The sequence below is a fragment of the Anolis carolinensis genome, chromosome 3 (genome assembly GCF_035594765.1).
Source record: "Anolis carolinensis isolate JA03-04 chromosome 3, rAnoCar3.1.pri, whole genome shotgun sequence".
In the NCBI taxonomy this organism is placed as follows: Eukaryota; Metazoa; Chordata; class Lepidosauria; order Squamata; family Dactyloidae; genus Anolis; species Anolis carolinensis.
Window position 1 is genome coordinate 34,069,694 of NC_085843.1, and position 24,447 is coordinate 34,094,140.

General features: G+C 39.1%; 1 protein-coding gene across 3 annotated transcripts in view; it reads right to left on the minus strand.

Moving 5' to 3' along the window:
* The window catches only part of stard13 (StAR related lipid transfer domain containing 13), a 272,259-nt gene that overhangs the window by 113,012 nt on the left and 134,800 nt on the right, over positions 1–24,447 (minus strand). The window contains exon 1 of one of the 3 annotated variants that reach the window (XM_062974709.1): positions 17,763–20,365. The exons of the other annotated variants lie outside the window; for them this stretch is intronic. Coding sequence (XP_062830779.1) covers positions 17,763–17,931 — 169 coding nt within the window. The 5' untranslated portion in view covers positions 17,932–20,365. Of the gene's footprint in view, positions 1–17,762; positions 20,366–24,447 lie in introns of those variants that run through there. 3 annotated transcript variants of the gene reach the window in all.

The window sequence follows — 24,447 nt, forward strand, 5'->3', positions numbered from 1 at the left end:
GCATCCCCCAGTCCCTGTTCAATCAGAAGTCTGGGAAAATCCAATGAACTTCCACCATTTCTTTTAAATAATACGATATTGGAGGTTGTAGGCCAAAACTAATGGGGACTCACAGGTTGAGAACCACTGCTCTAGTGTGATACAGACCACTATACCAGTGGTTCTCAACCTGGGGTCCCCAGATGTTTTTGGCCTTCAACTCCCAGAAATCCTAACAGCTGGTAAACTGGTTGGGATTTCTGGGAGTTGTAGGCCAAAAACATCTGGGGACCCCAGGTTGAGAACCACTGGTATAGTGGTCTGTATCACACTAGAGCAGTGGTTCTCAACCTGTGAGTCCCCATTAGTTTTGGCCTACAAGTCCCAGAAATCATAGCCAGTTTACCAGCTGTTAGGATTTCTGGGAGTAGAAGGCCAAAAACATCTGGGGATCCCAGGTTGAGATCCACTGCACTAGGGCATGGATCCACTTTAAATCCAATTACTGCCTCCAGAAGAATTTTGGGGCTTGTAGTTTAGGGGAGGAGCCTTTAAAATTGCTTAGCCAGGCAGGTCATGGGCCCCACTAAACTACAAATCCCGATGGGGTTACACTCCCTCTGAAAACACAGGTTCACAGTTTGAGGGTAATCCTTGATTTATTGCTGATGTTGGAGCCTCAGGTGTCGGAGGTGGCCAGGAGTGCCTTCGCACAATTAAAACATTTGCCAGTGGATGACTCTAACTACTTATGCTTTTTAAAATTTTATAATTCATGTTTTAATAAAGTTTAATAGAGTTTTTAATTGATGTGGTATTGTTGTAATGTTTATTGATTTTGTTATTGTTTTATTGAATGTGTTCTGGGCAATGTAAATTGCCAACTGTTGTAAGCAGCCCTGAATCCCTATGGGTGAGAATGGCAGGGTAAAAGTGATGTAAATAAATAAACTGTGCCTGTATCTTAAGACACCTGATTTGGCCATGGTAGTCCATGCCTTAGTCACATCCTGTGTGGACTACTGCAACACTCTCTATGTGGGGCTGCCTTTGAAGACAGAACCTTTAACTGGTTCAGAGGTTGGCAGCCAGATTACTAACTGAGGCTCCGTACATGGAGAGAGAATCATGTTGAGGCAGCTCCACTGGGTGCTGATCTGCTTCTGGACTAGATATAAAGTGCTGGTTATTACCTTTAAGGCCCTAAATGGTTTGAGTCCAGATTATTTAGCAAATTGAATCACCTCATACAAACCTCCTTGGGCACTTAGATCGGTAGAGGCGGCCCTACTCTTGGTCCCACCCACGTCTCAAGCATGGTTGGTGGGAACGAGAGAGGGGGCCCTACTGGGATCTGCACGCATCATCCGAAAATACATCACACAGTCCTAGACACTTGGGAAGTGTTCGACTTGTGGTTTTATGAAACAAAATCCAGCATATCTATCTTGTTTGCTGTGTCATACAATATAATAATAATAATAATAATAATAATAATAATAATAATAATAATAATAAGCTGATGCCAATCAATGTAGTTACTATTGAGATAGAAGAACCAAGAGCTTGACTTGGTTTTCTCTATTCCCAAAGTTTGCTATGACAGAATGAAACAAGGAGACTGAATATCCACCTGAAAGACTGCTTTCTTTCTATGAACATGCCATAAATCTTGGATCCTCAGTGGAAGTCTTGATCATGTTCCACCACTCTGGTTGGTGAGTAGACATGACATGGGTTTCCCTGTTTGAGCAACCCAACTCTGGAACTCATTCCCAGGGCAGGCTGGGATGGCGCTGTCTCTTCTGAATTTTTTCAGGCTGCAAAGATCAGCTCTTTCACTTGTCCTTTTGTTCTTAAAATCAGGGGTGGCTGATCTAGTCATTTTAAAGCTATTTTTAACTTTTTTTTGACTGCCCGTGGTTTTCAAACTATTTTTAAAAGGGGAGTTTTAGATTTTTAAAAAAAATGAATAATGTTTCTAGCCAAGTATTCAATGTTTTATATAGTTTTCACCATTGTACATTGCCTCAAGGGACCCGGTGGGTCAAGAGGTGATGAACAAATGTCCTAAATAAATGAATGAATCCAATTGTCAAAATCTACTACTCAAGGAAACACCCCACCTGCCCCAAGTTTAAATTCAGCAATAATTCTATGCCCTCACGAGGATAAACAACTCCGCTTCTTACACCAGCAGCTATATTATAGCATTAAAACTGAAAACTTAAAAGAGGAAGATCATTTCATAAAAAAGTCCCAACACCAGCTGTCATTTTCCAAACAGCATACTTAAAAAAAACACCCAGAGGATTTTTGTGTCAAAAATAGGTTCTGTCATACCCAGAGGATGACAACGATGATGTGAACATAAAATTACTAGATAATCAATATTTCAAAAATATTTCAGTAAATAAATTTGCCATTATTGAGCAGAGCTCATAATACTTAATTCAGATAACGCCCCTCCAAAACAACAAAAGCCCTGCATAGCACGCAAGATGACTGGAAGCAGAAACATCTAAAAATGGTTGAATTCAAAAGGGTTTTTAAAATGTCACAGGAAACGTTTTTGCATCAGAGTGGATAACGTTATGAATACTTCATTCTTTCTTGAACAGATGGAGCACTGTGGGCATTGCATGAACTGCATGTACAAATGCAAAAGGGTCTTGAGTCACTCTTATTACTCAGTTTGTTTGATAGGGATTTCTTCACTGAGGAAGCCAGGCCAAGTTGGTGATGCAGACACATGGATGATGAGGACTTGAGGGAATCTTTTAGGGATGGGCTGTATCTTAGTGGAAGAACATAAGTTTGGAATGAAAAGATGGAAAATCTTCAACTATTTCAATGCCTCCATAATCTACTTTGAAGTTATGTAAATCATCTGTGGTCATTATTTTGTTTCTTAACGTTCAACTATAAACCTGCCTTTGCATTTTCTTCCTTGACTTTTTTATTTCTAAGATAAGATATTCCAAAATAAGAGTAGGCAACTCTGGCACACACTGTTTTTAAATATCACATTGGGCTGGAGGTCACATTTTAAGTAAAAATCAGCCAAAAATGTGACCTAGAAGTGACACTCTTGGTTAGTTCTGATCTGGCACTGTCTGCTCATTTTTTAAATGTAAGTTTTGTTGTAGCAGAACTTTGGGAAGTAAGTTATTGCATTTTACATATAGATGCCACTTTATGAGCTTTTTGAAGTTGTTGTTATGTGTCATTATTTGCATGCTCAAACATACAACACAGTTCATTTAGGAATTCATAAGAGTCATGGTTTCAGATGTCAACTTGATTGGGTGAAACCACAAGAACTAGGACATGTTGGCTATGTTTATTGGAGTTGTAACTCAAAAAGTAACTTTTCCAACGTCTGGAGGCACTCTAGCTTAGATCCAATTAGTATAGATGCACCGAATCAATTGGAGTGGACAGAGTGCTTTGCATTACTTATCCAAACATCAATTCACTCTGCCACACTAGCTCTCAACTTATGGGTAAGTCTATTTATAGGGATTTCTAAGTGGTAACAAATTGTTTCAGACAAAAAAAGGGATGTAGGAGCTAAAGACATTACAATAGTATGTGTTTTCATGGACTATGGGCCACTTCATCGAAAGATGTTTCTTTGATATGAGATATTCTTTATTACTGCCAGATACTCTCAGTCCATTTATAAATCATTTTTGTCCATAGAAAATACATGCCAGTTCTATCATAGTGGAAATGCTTTTGGAATGAATAAGCCAGGTTTGGTCATATCTCCAGAAATTGTCTATCTAAGTAATTAGACCAGGGCAAGTTTCATAAAGCATAAAGGAAGCCACTGGAAGCTCAATACCAGATATTGGTTTCTCACCTCACAAGCACTGACTTTTTAGTATTCTTCAATTACTTTCTAGACATGTTTTCAGGAAGTGAAAACCAAAGTCTTTGAAGTTGCAAATAAGCAGTTGCTGCATGGCTACTATTTAATGATACTTTTAAACAGTCGATCCCTCCTCCAAAATACCTTATAAATACCTTTGAAATAAGCATTGCTCCTTTTGAGCTTGAAATGGACTTCTAAATTGCACAACACGTCCAACAACAGGTCTAATCCAAAACAGTTCACACAGAACTAATTTGTGTGAAGAAATATAAGACTTTGTTTTGGACTGATGGTTACAATACCCAATATGATAACTCAAAAAAAGTGGTGTTAGGTAAAGTAGGGTATTTGTTTCATATGTTTCATCCATGCTTTTGTACAGTCATTCATTCGTATGGCATGGTACGGCAGACCCCTTCCCACGTGGATGAAGCAGTGAAACGAAAGCACAAAATCATTTGCTTTGCTGTTGTTTGTTCCATGTGGCTTTTCCTGAGCGGCCTTGGGAGCGTTTCCTGGCGTTTTCTAAGCCAGTTTGGTGAATCAGAGGAACTGAACATTCTGGCATCCGCATGCAAGGCTCTAGCTATTTAATGGGGTGAACGCCCCCAAAGAGGTCATTGCGGGTGCGTCCTTCTTAGCTGCTGGGTGGTGCTGCTCTTGCTCTGCCTTGCCATGCTTGTTACCTCTTGCCTGCCTTGAAGCCTGCTTCTTCTTTAACCTCAGGTGTCTTCAGCGTATCGAGAAGAAAACCTCTCAGAATCAGTGGTACTTTAAACCCTGTCGTTAACCTCAGGCCTCCTCTGCATATCAAGAGGAAAACCTCTCAGAATTAGTAGTACCTTACGCTCTGTCTTTAACTTCAGGTCTCCCCTGCATATCGAGAGGGAAACATCTCAGAATAATTGGTATCTCAAGCCCTTAAGTTAGAGGTTAGGACCAGCAGGGAAAGAGGGAATGTTTTTAAGGAGATTTTATTTATAGAAAGAAAAAAAATCCCTAAAATTCAGGGAATGACCTAAACCTTGTAAGAGTTGGAGAGTTAAAAGTGGTAGATATGCCCTTTATGTGTGGTGATTTTCAGTCCTCTAGCCCTAAAACTGAGCGGAAGGGGAGCCTGGGCAGCTGGCCCATTGCCCCCAATGAGACGAATGCTGGTGAAACGAAAGAGCTCCTTTGAATGGGTGCCAGTTTTGGAAGCAGCGGACGGACATGGAAATGGGGCCATACAAATGGAACAAACAGAAACAGGTAGCCATTTTATACAAATGCACAAGTCTAGTGTTAAGTCATCACACTAATGGAATTTCACCAACGAATTTTTTGTTTTCCCTTATTTCAAACAGGGAAGAGGAAGAGTTGGAGGCGACAGAGAGAATCACCATGAAAAGACTTCTTATAATTTCATGTGGTTTCTATTTGACTGGATTGACTGTTTAACATGTGAGTTGCGTCCTTCAAATAATGAAGTTGATGTTCTGTGGAAATTGTGTTCATTTATTCCAGAGGAGGCAGGCTACTACCAATGCTGTGCTTTCTAGTGCATTGAAGGGTAGATTGCTTGAAAAGTATTATTGTTGGCTTATTCTCCAAATCCATCCTCTTTCCTCTTATTCATAAGGGACATTTTCCCTCTGTTCCAGGTCCTGTTTCCTGCCTTGTGATATGGTGTGCTTGAAACTGTTGATTTGGAAATACTGTTCCTCACTGTTAAAATTAAATGGCATTTGCACTGAACCAGGGCTGTTGGTTAGGGGATTCTGGGGGTTGCAATTCAAAAACTAAATGGTGCATTAAGGTGCTGCAACATGAAACTGACAGATTAAAGGTGATTTTACAGTTTCAATGCACTTGTGTTCTAAGGGTCCCCACCCCATTTGTATTGCCTGAATCTCTCTTTTTAAAAAAGCAATATCGCTAATACAATACCCCAGGAAGGATTTTGCTTTTGATTCCCTAAAATACAGGGGCTGTTTAGAGTTATTTAGCGGGATAAGAAAAATGCAGTTCTTCCAAGTCCAGCCATTAACAAGTCTGTAGTTAAACCCTTTGGCTTACTGTCTACCTGAAGCTTACATTTCCTTTAGATTTCCCATTTGAAAACAATTGAATGAAAAAGTATCTAAATTCACTGGCCCATGGTCAAAATTAATTAGTTTGCTAATACGATGGTATTATTTGAATGTTAACACAAAATCAATCTGTTTTTGGGGAAGAAAGGAGTTAGTAAACTTCACAGATCTCAACTATCTATACTGTACTGGGTAAAATACCCTTTTGTACTTTCTCCAGGCTCCTGCATTAAACAGGCAAATTGTATAAACAGTGGAAAAGCTATAACACACTCTTGAGGTGAGTCATGCACATTCCTTTCAAGTGCTGTGATAATGCTTATCCTGGGAGACATGCTTTGTTTCTTCTTCGATAGTGTCAAATCTTGGTTAGTAAGGGAAAAATAAAAACAATAGGAATATTGTGAAGTCTGCATTAGAATATCTTAGTAGTTTGACTCACTGTATGCTGTCATGAGTACATCTAACTAATAAATGACTGTGTTGTTAAAAATGGTATGGGGGGGGGGGGGAGAAGATTCAGTTTAATCCTATCAGTTACCAAGTTATGGAGCAAAAGTGTTCAGATCCAAAAGAGATTCAACAGATAAGGAATCTATAATTTCCCTCCTTAAAAAAACACTTTACAACATCTTATAACTTCTGGGGGAGGCGTACCATAAAATCAATTACAAGACCTTGGAAATTCCTAGAGAGATTATTTTCTTCTGGGTGCCAATAAGTGAAACTGCAGATATGGGTTCTGCATTTATGGAGTCTTACTGTACACAGTATATTAACAGGAAGTCATCATAATTTCAGTGGTTCTTAATTGCAAGAAAAAGTGAACAGGCTTCTTAAGTACACAAAAAAGAAATCCCTCAGAATCTAGCAGGAATCTACTTTCTATTACATATATGCAGAATTTGGGTGTTTTAAAAGTCAACAATAACAAACAGAATGGAAGTTTAACCCCTTTGATGGGAATTATTTAAAGACTCTATCGTAAAGACATAAATAGTGTGTGTGTCATATAGAACACCTGGATGAGCAATGAAGTAAAAATACTAGGAAGTAATTACCATATGTAGAAAATAGCCTTTAAAAACACCAGAGATTTGCACCAATAAAGGTAAACAATATAAACTTTGTGGAATTAAATATGCTATGAATTAGAATCTGAAGTAATTTGGATTCTAAAGTATGAGTAATATTAATAGCAGGAAAACCAAAAGAACTGAGGGGTGGAGTTCACTTAAAAGTCTTATTCCCGCATGACTTAAACTGTGTGGATTTTCTGTATGGTCAGGAACTGGGAACTCTGTCATCTAGCATCTTTAGTATTTTTGTGCCATATATACTAGAAATAGGAACTGCAGCATCAAAATTTGTGAGTTTGAGGAGGAAGAATATTTTGCTAATTTTCTAAACACCTTGCAAACTATACCTGCTTTTTATCCACATTCTGGAGAAGATGCATATTGGAGAGAGCTTTGCAGAAGCCCAAGCCAACCACAGGGATAAGAAATGTGTGGTCCTCCAGTGACTAGACTGTTGTTGTCATCACTCCAGCATGAGGGACAGCAAGCCAGTAACATCTGGTCATCCATACATTCCCCATCCTTGGGCAAGCTTGGTCTGAGGAAAGATCCTTTTATTTATTCGTTGAAAGATCTACTTCCAGTTCATGGGAAGTATTGGGAAGGATGGGAATATGTCAGTGGTCATTGTCTCTTATATCGAGTGGGTGGATGGACAATGCTGAGACCTCGTCTTCATTCAAGCATAGCTACAAAGGTCACCAAGCTGTACCTTGGATTAAATCAGAAACTATTTCCCCAGATGATTGAAATAAATAATTAAGGAAACATCAAATGCTGCCTTATATTAGTTCAGTCCATTGGTGCATCTGTCTATGATGAGTGACAACAGTTCCAAAAGGTAACATATAGGATTCTTTCCAATCTCCTCCCTGAACATAAGGAGGATTGAAAATGGAATATTTTTAATGCAAAGCATATATTTAATCCAAAACATTTATCACCTCACCATATTTTGGGCTTTCACACATTTCCTTGCAGCATAGTGGACTGAAATGAAAAATGGATTAAATGCCATATTTAGGAGACATTTGGCAACATTGTGCTTTTTTGCAACAATGAAAGTAAAAAACACTAGAAAGTTTGTGAATAAGCTCACGTAAAATATTAGGCTGCAGGTATTTGATTATAAATGTATCAGTCTCCTCACTTTATTTTCACAACACAACAGTAAAGTAGCTTCAGCTGAGAGATGGCAAGTGTGTCCAGTGAACAATATGATTTAGAATGGATTTGAACGTGAACCTCTGGAGTCCAACTCCAGGTTAATACTCCAACTCCAGGTTTTCCAATGCGGTACTCTCCAGATCAGATCTACAGTCATGCCAACTAGTCTACCCACTGGTAAAGGTTCCTCAGAATACTAACGCAAACAGTTCTCCCAGTCTCTTCAAACTGTTCTGTATATTCAAAAGGCTGTCTGGGGATTTTGCAGAATATCATTTAAATGGAGAATTACCATAATTGTACTTGTACCATTTATCCCAGTTTTCCCCAATGTTTTCTTTTTCTTTTTAAACAGAAATTGTATAAGGGAGGTGAAATTCAAGTATACACACTCACACGCAAACACACACAACTATTCTTCAGAATTACACATTTCATACATTTTTGAAACATGCAGTTTAGAACTGATGCATATCAAACCTATCTCCTTTGTCCAAACATATTTTTACTGCTATTTTGTCACAAACAAGATAATTTAACTCACACCCAGAGAGTTGGATAAACGATCCTAGGATTGTATGTGTGCCTTCAAGTCACCTATTGACTTATGATGACCCCACAGATTTCTTAGGATGTTCTTAGCCAAAAAAAAAAAAAAAGCTCAGAGATGGTTTAACTAGTTCCTTCTTCTGAAACAGCATAAAGCACCTGATATACTCATGTAATACATAAGAAACACTGGGCACTTTAAAGCTTAAACCTGATTTCACATTGTTTGACCCCAATGAAATCAATTAGACATACTTTTGAGCCGACCTACAACCTCACCACATATATTCTGGGCCCCAGTTTCATGCACTTTGGAAACAGAGTCCCGTGGAGGCCATCACATGATGCAAGGGCATTTCCAGCTTGACTCTGTTTCCACAGCACATGGAAGTGGAACCTAGACTGCATCAGGGCTGGAACAAAAGGAGGAAAGATGGAGAAAGGACGTGGCATGGCTGGCCATTCTAGATGATGGGCCTTGGTGATAGGAAATGAGGTAAGATTGTTCCCTTCGCTTTTCCCCCACTCATGGAATGGTCCATCTAGAGAACTGTTGTTTATTTCATGTAGATCAGGCATGGGTAAACTTTGCAATTTGGGGGCTGCATGGCGGCTGGAGCAGCATGGATGGGCTAGAAGGGAGGGGGTTCGCCCCAAGTCCTCTCCCTACCCTTTCCTCCCCTTCCAGTTCTCTTTGGAGACAGAAAGTGGAGGGAAACGTTTGGATCCCAAAAGGGTTAGCATTCGTCAGGATGAGATGACGGACGGGAGAGAAAAAGTGTATCCATTAGATCCTGTATTGCCTACTCCTGATATAAAATCTTAGAGGTGGAAGAGACCCCCAAGGGCCATCCAGTCCAACTCCCTGCCATGCACGATCAAGGCACAATCAAAGCACAGCCTCTGCAGAAAAGCCTCCAGAGAAGGAGACTCCACCACATTCCCAGGCAGCCTGTGCCACTCTCCAAGAAGTTCTTCCTAATCTTTTCAGTTGAATCTCTTTCCTTGCCATTTGAACCCATTGCTCCCTTGTGCCCTGGTCTCTAGAAAGTCAGTTTCCCCCTCCTCCTCAATGGGACACCCTTTTACATCTTGAAACAGTGGTTCTCATCTTCCCTCTCTTCTCCCAGCTAAACATTCCCCAGGAGGAAAAGGACACGGAAGTAAAAAAGAAAGGGATGAAGAGAAGGATGGAAGGAGGGGTAGAAGGGAATGGAGGGAGGGAAGGAGGGAGGAAAGAGATAAGGAAATACAAAAAGGAAGGAAGGAAGGAAGGAGAAAGAGAGAGAGGGAATAAGAGAGGAAAGAGGGAGAGAAGGAAGGACGAAAAGATGGAAGGGAAGGAAGGAGGGAGGGAGAAAGAGGGAGGGAAGGAGGAAGGAAAGAGAGAAGGAAGGATAGGATAGTGTGAGAGAGAGAGCATGAGAAGAGCCCAAGGAGCCACATCCATCTCCCAGCCTGGGTTTGCCCATACCTGATGTAGATGCTTAGACTGAGATCCTGCTGAATAACTATATTGGTGTAACCATACCATCACTGATGGCATGACAGAAAGAAAAAAATGTTCTGAGGAATGATGATAAACAAAATTGTAGTTGTAACTGGCAATTGGCTCTGGGTAGCCTATTTTTTGCCACTTCGTGTGTATATCTGTGTGTTTATGGTGGGGGGGGGGGGATCATTTGAGCCTGCCACTCGGACAAGGATGACTTGAACAATCATTGTCCCATGCCAGAAGTGGCTGCCTTCTAGCGTATTCAGGCTCTGACAACTACAGAAGGCAAACACTGGAGAATTAGGCTGCCTTCCCCTCATGACAATGACAATGAAAGGTACTATATATGCTTTGCTTCAAGAACTGTATCTGGGAGATGTGCAATTGCTCACATAACAGATGACTACGTGAGCAGATTGTATCAACTGGATGCCTGCTTTGTTGTTTGAAAGTCTCCATCATCTTGTGTCTTGTTTGTTTGATATTATTATTGCTTTAATGATTTATCTGCAATGACAAGAACCAGGCTGTTTTCTATCTATCTATCTATCTATCTATCTATCTATCTATCTATCTATCTATCTATCTTATTTTATTATAAGGCAAACAATAAAATGTTTTCTGAAGGTTGAACTGGAGGCAACAATATAATATCCATATGACTTTATCCCATTTACAGGGAAGGATAGAGATGCAAAAGAACTGAATAAGGCAGAAAGAGAGTTTACTTCCCTTGATAGGGAACAAGTTACTTGTAATGATAGGGATCATTACAAGTAACTTGTTCCCTATCAAGGGAAGTGAACTCTCTTTCTGCCTTATTCAGTTCTTTTTCTGAAGTCCACTTCACTTAAACATTTGAAGTATTCGAGTGTGAGGAATGGACTAAGAGGAGGTTAACCATGCATGCTTTCTTGGTTATTCAAAACAGACTCATCCATATGGAAGGCCTTTCTATGTGATTTAAATACAATGATGTGCAACTACCATGTCTGGTGTATTTCTGAATCACTGTGATTAGCAATGGAATGAATAATACTTAAGAGCAAGGTGTGGTTTGCTACATTTCATCCAAATTGTGACGTTCTGGAAAAAATGCCCTATAAACTGGGATAGCGAAATGGCAGCCCACACACAAAATCTAGTGCTTCAAGAAGGTTCCTCTTAGAAATAGATAGATCAGTCAATGTTTGTTTCTTCTGTCTCATCTACTAGTTGTCTATTGATTACTTCAAGATTTTTTTTTAAAGCCTGCATGAATATGTTTATCCACTTCTGTACACAGAGTTTCTACTATACATATTACTGAATGTCTTTTTACCTAATAAATTAATTATTTTTCAGTTTTTCCAGAAATGTTGCATTTTTGTATGTTATTTCCAGTAATGTACATATTATGTGTGTACTTTCCCTAATATGTCCCTAAAGATGTTTTTAAGATGTTTTTTAAATTGTTGATTTTAGCCGGTTCTTGTAAGCCGCTCTGAGCCCTAGGGGAGTGGTGGCATATAAGTTTGAAAAATAAATAAATAAATAAATAAATATGTGTACTGTTTCACTAATAGTTTTCACTTAAATAATGACATATATTTTACCCAAATTCTGTGTAATTTTATTTAACATACACATTTTCTATGTATTTTTGTGCAGAGAACTGAATGATAAAAGTCTGAGAAAAGTGGAACTATACTGCTGATTGTCTGAGGAGGCAATAATGTGGATACAAATGAATTGTCTTCATTTATTGTATGTCCTGGATAACCAAATTTTACCAAAAGTTAGTAAATAGTTATCTATAAGTGCAAATAGGATATTCCAAACTGTAAGTGGGCCACAGTTTGATGTAACATCTCCCTTTGTAAGTAATCCCATAATGTTGTCTGCATATTTGATAAAAGGCATTGTCTTCTCTGTGATCAATCAGTTGCTTTATTTATATCCCAACCTGCTCCCGAAGGGTGGGACTTGGAGTGATTTAAATCAATATGTTTGACAAGATGTACGTCTTGGTATAACTTGGAAAAGTTACTTTTGTCAGACTGTAACTCACAGACATTGGCTGGGTCATCTGATAGTCGAATACGGAAAGCTAGCTGTTCTAAGCTGTGTTTCTAAAGACTTCATCAAACACAATCTCTGCATCTTCTCTCCATTTTCAGATGCTGGCAAAACAGAGTCCCATGGAAGTCATCCCACAACACACGGTCACTTCTGGTGGCTGTCCGTGGCAATCTGTGTTGCTAGCATAAAATGGAGAAAAGACTATAGCCTCACAGCATAGGACAGCCTTCAAATACAAAGGCACTATTTGTTCTTACCCTTATCTTGTATGTAGAAGTACAGGTGTTTCAGAGAAAAATATTTTTATAAGTACAGGTGTTCCAGGAAAAAAAACCCACGGTAAATAAAAGCAGAAAGTAAGGATCAATATCGTAGTAAGCTAACTAAATACTATACCAGAAAAGGTCAGAGCCTTTTGGTCCAGCGGCATACATATGAGCCAAACAAGAGGAGCCAAGCAGAATCTTCTCTATAAATACTGTATGAACCTTTCAAAAGCAAGCAGCCCAACTTGCCTCATTCTCTTCCAGCAATGGGTTTTTTTTAGGGCATCACAAGATTAGTCACAGGAGCTCCTGTGCTGGAGCTATTTGGGGTCAATTTTTTCAAATTGCAAAGTACCCTTTTTTAAAAAAATGATGGGTTCTAATTATAATCTGTCTGCATAATAAGCAGAATTGTTTCATAGTACTGGAGTTACTGTTTGCAGAATGTGAATTTAGCTATTCATGAGTGTGAGGCAAGAGCGCAACTGGGACATGAACAATACAGTCAGTCTATTTCTATGAACTTCGAAAGGTATCATAATTTCCTGACTCACCTAATATGAATTCTGGACAGCCACCACGTTGTTTACCTTTGAGAGTACATGAGTAATCATTAATGAATCCTCACACAGTGTTTCCAAATACTGTTTGAATAAATACTCCAGATCACATGTTTTACACCTTGGGCAGGGTGCATGAGTCCCATCAAAATACCGGGGGGGGGGGGGGGACTGACGGACGGATGTATGGGTGGAAGGACAAAATCAATGAACGGAAAACTGAGAGAATAAAAGGCACCTGTACTTATGTCAGAAAGATGCAAATATAGTTATATCTGGATGGAAGTTTAGTTTTACATACTTAGAACAGACTCTCTGGAATCAATGAAACTTATAGTTGTCCTAGCTCCCTTAATTTCAAATGGTTTCAGTGAATCTATTCCAAATCTGACCCACAGCTGTTAAAGGAAACCCAAACCACTTACAAAGTATAATTCCATGAAATTAAGCCTAGCATTTTGTCTTAGTTCCTCTGTTACTTCATTCTATATTGATTGATTGATTGATTTATAAAACACAATAAATCACATAGAGAAAGTTATATTTAATTCTATAAGGTAAGGCTAGAAGAATGAGTGGGATTGGCCAAGGGAGCGTGTATCACATTGTCACATCTGACAACTAGTCCATAGGACACAGAGGCAATTCCTTTATTGCTCTCTATCAGCTTTTCCAAAGAGCACTTTCAACAAGTAATGGGTAGGAAAGAACATTGTTGCCTTCCTTTTGATTGTACTTTTCCTGCATGGCAGGGGGTTGGACTGGATGGCCCTTGTGGTCTCTTCCAACTCTATGATTCTACATTTTATGAGACTCAATGCAACTGCTTCCTCTCACATGAATTGATCAGATCTCAAATAACATCAGCCTGTGATGTTGAAAGTTATAGCTATGGGAAGGTATTTTATAGCCACTCTCAAGGTCTCCAAATGTTTAAGACCAACTAATATTCAAAAGAGCATGATGAATCATATAAAAATGTATGTATTTTTCTACTTTTGATCGTAGACTGCTAGGAGTTCACCCCAATGCAAGAAGTGTATCTGACTGTCCAACAGACAGAATGCAAGGACAAGTATCTACTTATATTTGCTCATCTTCCATTACTTTAAACCAATATGCTGATGACAACGTAGTCTGTGCGCATTCAGAAGAAGACCTACAAGCCACTCTAAACACCTTTGCAGAAGCATACAAGAAGCTCGGCCTCTCACTGAACATCGAGAAAACCAAAGTGCTCTTCCAACAGGCACCAGCTAATCCCTCTGCAATGCCAGGAATACAGCTTAACGGTGTAACATTAGAAAATGTTGACCATTTCCGCAACCTTGGCAGCCACCTCTCCACAAAAGTCAACATTGACACTGAAATACAACACTGCCTGAGCTCTGCGAGTGCAGCATTTTTCCGTATGAAGCAGAGAGTGTTTGATGACCGGGACATCCGTAGAGATACCAAGGTGCTTGTTTACAAAGCCATTGTCCTCCCAACCCTGCTGTACGCCTGCAAAACGTAGACTGTCTACAGACGTCACACCAAACTCCTGGAGCGTTTCCATCAGCGTTGCCTCAGGAAAATGCAAATCTCTTGGGAAGACAGGTGGACAAATGTCAGCATGCTGGAAGAAGCAAAGACCACCAGCATTGAAGCGTTGCTCCTATGCCATCAACTCCGCTGGACTGGCCACGTTGTCCGAATGCCCGATCACCGTCTCCCAAAACAGCTACTCTACTCCGAACTCAAGAATGGGAAACGGAATGTTGGTGGGCAGGAAAAGAGATTTAAAGATGGTCTCAAAGCCAACCTTAAAAACTGTGGCATAGACACTGAGAACTGGGAAGCCCTGGCCCTTGAGTGCTCTAATTGGAGGTCAGCTGTAACCAGCAATGCTGCGGAGTTCAAAGAGGCATGAACGGAGGGCTTAAGGGAGAAACGTGCCAAGAGGAAGGAGCATCAAGCTAACCCCGACTGGGACCGCCTTCCACCTGGAAACCGATGTCCTCACTGCGGGAGAATATGAGGGTCAAGAATAGGTCTCTTCAGCCACCTAAGAACCCACCCCCAAGACACCAAGGATGGAAGACAATCGTCGTCGAGCTACGAGGAATCGCCTAACATATTTGCTCTTCTTCCATTACTTTAAACCAGTGAAGTACAAACTTAACCCTTCCAGGTGTTTTGGACTACTATGACCATAATACCTAATGATTGGCCATATGACTAGGACTTATGTGAGCTATAGTTTAAAACATCTGGAGAGCATGTATAAAAGTATAAAAAATGCTCTACAAAATTACTTCATTTCACCTTCAGATAAATGCATAAATTAGTTACAGTTATTCACTGGGTCTTTAAATGCCCTATCCCAACTTATGGACCTATACATTACATATTTATATGGTCTGCTGGCAGAATAATAGCCCTGCATTTCTTCCTTTCCCTAAAAGTTAGAGAAGAGGTAAAGAAATAAATTCAGAGCTGCTATTCTGGTAGTAGAGTGGATATGTCATGCTAATGTGGATATATGTTATCCAGTGGCATGACATTAGCATGTGATTTGTCTCCCTGCTGCCCATTTCACTGGTAGGAGAACAGAATGGTTAACATGGCATCTCATAATCTTATGCTATAGGGTACACGACTCTATACATTATGAAGAAGAGAAAGCAGTTTTGTCATAGGACTACCATTCTGGCAACAGTTTTATGTTATATAAGAGGTATTCCCACCCTGAATCCTACAATTTTTGGGTTTACTTCAAATTACTGTACACAAAAATGAAGAATCAACCTTTCATGCTTGCAGATATAGCTTAGGAAATAATACAAATGATTTATGAGGGGAAATATTTCCTTTCACAGACTTTGGCTTTCTTGGGGCATCTCTAGTAAATTATAGACTTGCCTACACCCTCCATATTCTTTCCAGAAGATTGACGGGAGGCCTCCTGAATACTAAGAGATGGAAGGGCTAGAAATGTTCCTTTTCTTCAATGGGTGTTTGAAGGCATGATATAGGCAAGCAGCTGCCCATCTTTCTATTAATGTGGATATACTGGGAATGCTTTTTAAATTGTTGACTTAACTTGAGGAAGTTTGCTACTGATAAATAATTGAACTCTAAAATTAAAGAACATGCTTATTGCATTGCTGAACTAAAGCCACAGCAAATATTTTGTTCCTTCCTTTTAACGTCAAGAGCCTCTTGATAAAATAATATTTTTCAACAGGTGTGTGTTGTTATAGAATTATGTGAAAAATGAAATTGATATGAAGCAGTAAAATTACCCCCCAACTAAGACCCCTATAACAGGATATCTTCCCCTGATGACATCATAAAAGAGCTATAAAATTGTTGTTCCTTATGTTGCTATTATCAGTAAGTTGGCTTATGACAGGTAGGCTTATGCACAGCAGCAAAACAGAGTGTGGCTCATGTCCCTATCAGCTGGATAATGGTTGACATAAGTTGAATGATGTCCTTTGATTATACTATAGGAATAATATTATATCCTGAAATTCACTGAACGGAAACACATTTTCAAAGACAAGAATGAAGTCCTTCCTTTTTCAGCATTTCATCCAAACATGTGAAAACACAACTTCCTAATGAAAGACCTTTAAAGAGACGTCTAAGGCCTCATGATATGATTGGGTTAGAATGTTACATTTATAATATCAAGACATATTCTTGAAGTTATTTTTTCCTTATGAACATAGCCACCTGAAAATCTATTATTAAATTAAACCAGGTTGCATATTATGCACATTTTTGTTTTAAATAAGTCCAAATGGGAATTGGTGCCCCTTTTCTTCAATTAAGAGCATATACAGCATGACATAATATCCTTCCTCTAATCAGAGCAACAGCGAGGACAAGTATTCTCCAAACATCACCAGTTCCTGAAATCATGTTGTACAGAGAAAAGTTTGTCTAGTTGCCAAGGTAATAATCTCATTCATCAAATGTTTGTTGTTGAAATGTTTATGGGTTTTTTAAATAAATGTAATAAGATTTCCATCACCATAACATTTACCCAATTTAACAGCAACCACACAAAGATAACAATTTAGACTTGTCATCCATATCTTCGTATCTGGGCCAAAACTTTGGTGAACTCAGTAGGACTTACTTTTGAGACAATACAATACAAATGAGTGATTAAAAATAGTGATCGTGCTTATCTAGAAAAGCAGAACCTCACATTAAGTTTTGTATATTCCAAAAAGACATTAGAAGTCTGAGGAAGAGCAGCAAGTGGTGCCACCCAGAATTCAAAGGTACATTGTATCAACAGCTGTGAAGTTATTTTGGTATTTGAGGCAGAAAGTATTTAAAAACAAGAACAGTTGAGGTCTGGAAGCTGCAGAAAGACACAGGGAGCAATGTAGTCCAAGCAGATGAAGAGAGTGATGGATACAGCTTGTCTAGAATTCAAAGGTTTATGATTAAGCGACTGTGAAACTAAGTACTTTAGCACTCACCGGATTGCCGTGTACAGTATTTCCATATGGATAACTAAAATGAAGTGACACTGGGTTGACAGCGCATTCCAAAGTAATGAACAAAAGATTTTTAAGGCAAAGAAAACTGACTCAAAGGCATTCTTTGAAGCAAGGTGGTTAGTTAAGAGCCTAAGGCAGTGGTGACTCACCTTGCTGAATTTTCGTCAGAAGCTGATGGCGCGCTAAGATCCTGCTTATCCTGTATGGAGAGCGTCTTGCTGTTTGCTCAAATCGTATGTACATCTCTTGGCCTTCTGTTGACATGGTATTCACACAGTAGCAGCCTGAGCCTAAAGTACTGGACACCTGCCTAAACATCTCCACCCTTGAAAAATAAAATGTAAAAACCCCAACACACTATCTCCTGGGTGGCAACCCCCGAATCTATCCAGAGTTGTGGAAGAAAAGAGGCAAGAAGCCCAAAGGAGCTGAAAAGAGCAAGCGTTTTTAAAAAGACAGGAGGAGAGGAGTGCCAAAAGCTACAATTCTAGATTCCAGCTGCCCTCACATGATCGGAAAGGGCCAATCAGTCAAAGTTAAGAATGTGAAAGTACACAGCGTGCCTCGCACAGGAAAGTGAAGGCTATTCAAGCTTTAGCAAGCAGGCAATCCCACATAACGCCGAAAGCAAATAGAAATGAGATGCCTTGGAGCTGACTAAGCACTGCTGAGCTGTGATAGGAGAGTCAGAAGGAGGGAAGAGAAAAGGTGTTTTATGCCTCAGAAATATTAAGGGAGCAGGAACCTGTACATTTGTATTACCCTTGAGGCTCAGGTACGCCACTTCTCTCTTTGGGGGAAAAAGAGGAATTTCCTTCAAAGTGGACAGCAGCTTGCTTTAAATATACATCAGCACAGAGATTCAATACTCTTTTAAAATTAAAAACCTCACTACTACATTTTCATTCATCCAGTAATGAACAGAAGCCACTTAAAAGTGAAGCTGGAAGTATAATATAAGGGATTGATACAAGCACTTTCTCATAGGAAAAAGTAACAAACTGTGCTCACACACATCCACACATGCAAATGTATATATACAAACTAGCTGTGCCCGGCCACGCGTTGCTGTGGCGAAGTCTGGTGGTCTGGGAAATAAAGTATTGAGGAATTGGTGGTAGTTAAGGTCAAGGGTAAAGGTTTTCCCAGACATTAAGTCCAGTCGTGTCTGACTCTGGAGGTCGGTGCTCATCTCCATTTCTAAGCCGAAGAGCCGGCGTTGTCCGTAGACTCCTCCAAGGTCATGTGGGATGACTACATGGAGCGGCGTTACCTTCCCGCTGGAGCAGTACCTATTGATGCACTCACATTTGCATGTTTTCGAACTTCTGGGTTGGCAGAAGCTGGGGCTAACAGTGGGGGCTCTCTCCGCTCCCCCAATTCAAACCTGTGGCCTTTCGGTCCAGAAGTTCAGCAGCTCAGCGCTTTAACACGCTGCGCCATCAGGGGATATTATTTCCTAAAGGTTGTGAATATACAATATTTCTGATTGGTTTTTTTTGTTTGTTGGAGGCAAGTATGAATGCTGCAATTAGGAAAAATGATTAGGATGTAATGGCCTTGCAGCTTTAAAGCCTGGCTGTTTCCTCCCTGAGTGAATTTTTTGTTGGGAGGTGTTAGCTGGCCCTGATTGTTTCCTGTCTGGAATTCCCTTGTTTTCAGAGTGGTGTTGTTTGCGATATTTTATGTGCTTCTACTGTCTGTGGCCCTGAGAAAACAGAGGATTTTCCAGACTTTGATGATGGGAATACTTTGTTGGAAGGTGTTAGCTGGCCCTGATTGTTTCCTGTTTGGAATTCCCTTGTTTTCAGAGTGGTGTTGTTTGCGATATTTTATGTGCTTCTACTGTCTGTGGCCCTGAGAAAACAGGATTTGCCAGACTTTGATGATGGGAATACTTTGTTGGGAGGTGTTAGCTGGCCCCGATTGTTTCCTGTGTGGAATTCCCCTGTTTATTTACTGTCCTGGTTTTAGAGATTATATTGTTCTGCATTATTCTATCCCAGTAATTATTTCATATTAAAGAAGAATCTCACTTATCCAACATTCGCTTATACAATGTTCTGGATTATCCAACGCAGTCTGCCTTTTCATAATCAATGTTTTTGTAGTCAGTGTTTTAAATTCATTGTGATATTTTAGTGGTAAATTTGTAAATACAGTACAGTAGAGTCTCACCTATCCAACATAAACGGGCCGGCAGAACGTTGGATAAGCGAATATGTTGGATAATGAGGAATTAAGGATAACCCTACTAAACATCAAATTAAGTTATGATTTTACAAATTAAGCACCAAAACATCATGTTAGACAACAAATTTGTCAGAAAAGTAGTTCAGTACACAGTAATGCTATATAGTAATTACTGTATTTATGAATTTAGCACCAAAATATCACGATATATTGAAAGCATTGACTACAAAAATGCGTTGGATAATCCAGAACGTTGGATAAGCAAGTGTTGGATAAGTGAGACTCTACCGTAAATACTGCATAGCATTACTGCGCATGGAACTACTTTTTCTGTCAAATTTGTTGTATAATATGATGTTTTGGTGCTTAATTTGTATAATGATTACCTAATTTGATGTTTAATTGGCTTTTCCTGAATCCCTTCTTATTATCCAACATATTCACTTATCCTGCCGGCCTGTTTACGTTGGATAAGTGAGACTCTACTGTATATTGATAATCTTAAATTATCTGCTTAGAACTGGATTATCTGAGGCCCCTTCTTCACAGCTGTATAAAATGCCCACTGAAATGGATTATATGGCAGTGTGGAGTCAAGATAATCCAGTGCAAAGCAGATAATATAAGATTATAAATGGGTTATATAGCTGAGTGGAAGGGCCTTGAGTCTACACTGCCACATAATCCAGTGCAAATTAGATAATCTGTGGAAGAAGCCTAAGTGAGGCCTAAATCTGCCTGTCCCCTAACTGAACCCTGGCTGTCCCTTGGTTGCTAGGCAACCAAATGGGCAGAGATTAGCCCTCTAAACTGGCAGCAATTGGATAAAAAAAATATTGCTCTCCCTCTAATTAGGACTTTATTTTTCTTTTCTTTTTGTTGTATCAACCTTGAGGCGTGGATGATGGGTTGTGTTGTCAAATTTCGAGGTTGGGGGGCCTGTACTTTTGTTGTTTTGTTAATTGCCGTGATGCCATCACTCTTTTATATATATAGATATATGAGATAATTTTAAAGTATTAAGCATTAAAATATTAAACAATACTTGGGACAGGTGTATTCTGGAGCCTCAAAGAACCAAGCTAATTCTTAGAAATATTAAAGTATTTTCTTTTCCTTCAAACCTGCTATAATAATAATAATAATAATAATAATAATAATAAAAAAACACCATTCACCAATCACCATCTGCCAACTGCAAAAGGCCACCCTACTGGGATCTGCACACATCGTCAGGAAATACATCACACAGTCCTAGACACTTGGGAAGTGTTCGACTTGTGGTTTTGCGAAACGAAATCCAGCATATCTATCTTGTTTGCTGTGCCATACAACGTCGTTGTGTTGATAATAATAATAATAATAAACTTTATTTATACCCCGCCACCATCTCCCCAACGGGGACTCAGGGCGGCTTACATGGGGCCATGCCCAGAACAATACAATATAAAACAACAAATCATAACGCATTAAACAATAAAATAAAATAAAATATACACTACAGTAAACAAAATCAAAAGAACAGTAGAACAATAAAACCAATGCATTTAATATGCCTATTTTCTTGATATTGTGTGTGTGTGTGTGTGTGTGGGCATGCAAATGTGCCATGATTCATATACAAGTTCCTCTTGCAATAAAGTCTTTCATACATTTCGTTCCTGGCCATAAGAAAGCAGAAACTATCAGCAATTAGACCTTAACACTAACTTTCTTTAAATAGCTTAAGAACCATGCATACACTGGAAACTTTTCATCAGATTCCACTGGGTTCCAAGATTGTAAGGACCACCGAAAAAATGAACAGTGAAAGCTAATTCACAGTGCAATAAGAGATATCCTCAAACATACTGCCTATCTATGACCTTTGAAACTACCCCAACAATGTGTATTTATATTATTGTTTGGGGTTTTTCCCACTTTCATTTCATACTGTCTGACAAACCATTTTACAAAATATATATTTACAATATGTGTGTGTGTATAGACACTGGTATGATATATTTGTTTAAATGACAAGGCTGAACAGGGATTTATGCTTTGTAACAAAAATAAATAACATATGGAGGTGCATGAAATAAACCACATACTGCACTATATTTAGAAAGCTAGAGAAAGCAAATTCATTAATCATCACAGCAATGTGACAAAACTTCTAAATACCTTGCTAGAACCCACTATATCTGTGAAAGCAATCCAAGAAAATTCATTTTCTGTTGTGGTATCCAACTTTGCAATTTTCTTCCTAGCCACATATATCAAGAGCCATCCTGGGGTTAAATAAAAGGCTAACCTAGATTGTGTCTACATGGGTCAAACAAAGTGGATTCACCTTTCAGGTGCTGCAAGGAATCCAGGCGACATAAGACTGGATTGGCAACAGAAGCACCACATCAAACTGTTAATCTAGTACAAGGGGAAATGTAATCCCAGAGTTTCGGAGGTGGGGACAACTAGATCCAGCTGCATCTGGTCCAATCCATTGTTCATATGACCTCAGACCTACCAATCTACAAATTTAGACCTCAACATACATTGCCTTTGCACCATTTCTAAACACTTAAAAGACATTTTAAAGATGGAGTCCCATGGAGTCCATCAAGCAATATCGGATACCCGTGGAACTCCATTTCTAAAGTGTGTAGCAAATGAAGTTTTTGGAGTTGGGGAGCAAATGACTTCAGAACTCCCCATTCACACAGAAATGGCTAAAGGTAATTATTTTAAGGTGTGATGGGAATTGTCAGATTTCTCTATTTTAGATTGTTTTAGTTACACAAAAGTACAGGCATTCTTGCGGGCAGTCTTTAAATGTGCCTCAATGCCCTTTTTGTAGATATGGGATTTGCAATAGCAAAGTTTCAAAGTGGTATGGGCAGAGACTACACTTCCCCATGTGATAGTTCAGCAAGCAGAGGATTTGTCTAGAAATGGACAGAGTCCACCACATGTGATAGTGGTAAATACATTATCAAAATAAAATGCTATCTTACTATAATCGTTTTTGGATGTATCTAGTTTTCCAAGTTTTAACTGCTTGGGTTCAGGACTGGGGAAAGAGTGGGATAAAAATAAATATAGAGATAATTATTATGATCACCTTTTAGTTATGCTAGTGTCATTATCCCATATGATGAACTTAGGCTAAGAAAAATAGATGCTTTCTTAAGGCCATCTAGATTTACATAGAAATTGGGATTTCAAAAAAGAAAAACCCAAGTTATCAATAACTATACTTCAGTTTATCGTCCCAGCTTACACCATCATGATTGTTCAAAGTTATATTAACATATGAACTGGGACATTTCTAATTCATAGTACAGTCTCTCAGCCACTATGCTACAAGAATGGAAAGCTTATCAGTTAAGAAACACAGGTCAGTTTAAGCCATGAAGGCTGGCAATGTACGATCCCAGAAGGTTGTTTTTAATGGATTCCCATATTTTAAGATTAAGACATAAGTCCACTATCAGGCACACTTGTTTGTTTGAGATGAGGCGGCCATTATACATTTGCTTTCATCCAAATTACTCACTCCTTAACCAAAAGGCATCTTGTTCTCTGGAAGACAATAATGCTGGATTCTTTGTTATATGAGCTAGCCTGCTGTTTCTGCACAGGGATAATCCTACCTCTCTGAAGAGGATTAGGATGCTCATCGGACCCAGTGGAGGTCATTGATACACCAATGTTTGCATCTCTCATCTTCTGACGAGGGTACTAACACTGACAAAGGACAATCATTTTTGAAAGCTATGAAAAATAACCAAAAATAACATGATGAACTACCTGGTTGTCTACCGTCAAACCATGGTCAACTCAAACATTGGCCCAAGCAGTACATGTCTTTGTGTGATGGAGGAATATATTTTATCTATACTGTTATTCTCTAGTGCATAAATTCATACTATGGAAAATTGTGTACAGACGCCTGATTCACATTATCTTCACCACCCACTAGTTTCTGAAAGAGAAAAAAAGAGATATATAGACACCCTTGTAGAGCATGTTCATTACAGGATTTGGTGTGGGGTATGTCACTAAGTCTTCCCCACACAAACAATGTATTTTCTCAAATAAGTGCCTTACAGTTCAGTACTATACAGCTATACATATACATTCAAGTCCTATTGAGTTCAACAGGGCTTATTGACTAATGACTATAATGTAGGTATAGCATTTCCACATAGGAATGGGAATCTTCAAGTCCTCCAGATGCTGTTGCACTGCAAGTCCCAGAAACTCTAGCCGGCACAATTAATGCTAGGAGTTGTAGATGGAAGTCATAAGATTCCCACTTTTAGAGTATATAAATTCAAACTCATTAGGCTGCTCTTCAGACTCAGTAGAGGCCACTGATATACCTATGTTTGCATCTCTCATCTTCTGACAAGAGTACAAACACTGACAAATTAACTCACACCCTAACACTAACCACCCTAACCCTAACCCAAGTCCCAACCCTAACCCAGACTCAAACCCTAACCCTAACTCTAACCGTAACAAACCACCCTAACCCTAACACTGACAAATTTCTACACAAATGTAAGTGACAAGCACCATTTTCCTTAAAATAAATCGGCTACATCAGAACGATCTACAAGACTGTGTTATTTTGTCCTTTATTATAAAACAGCAGTT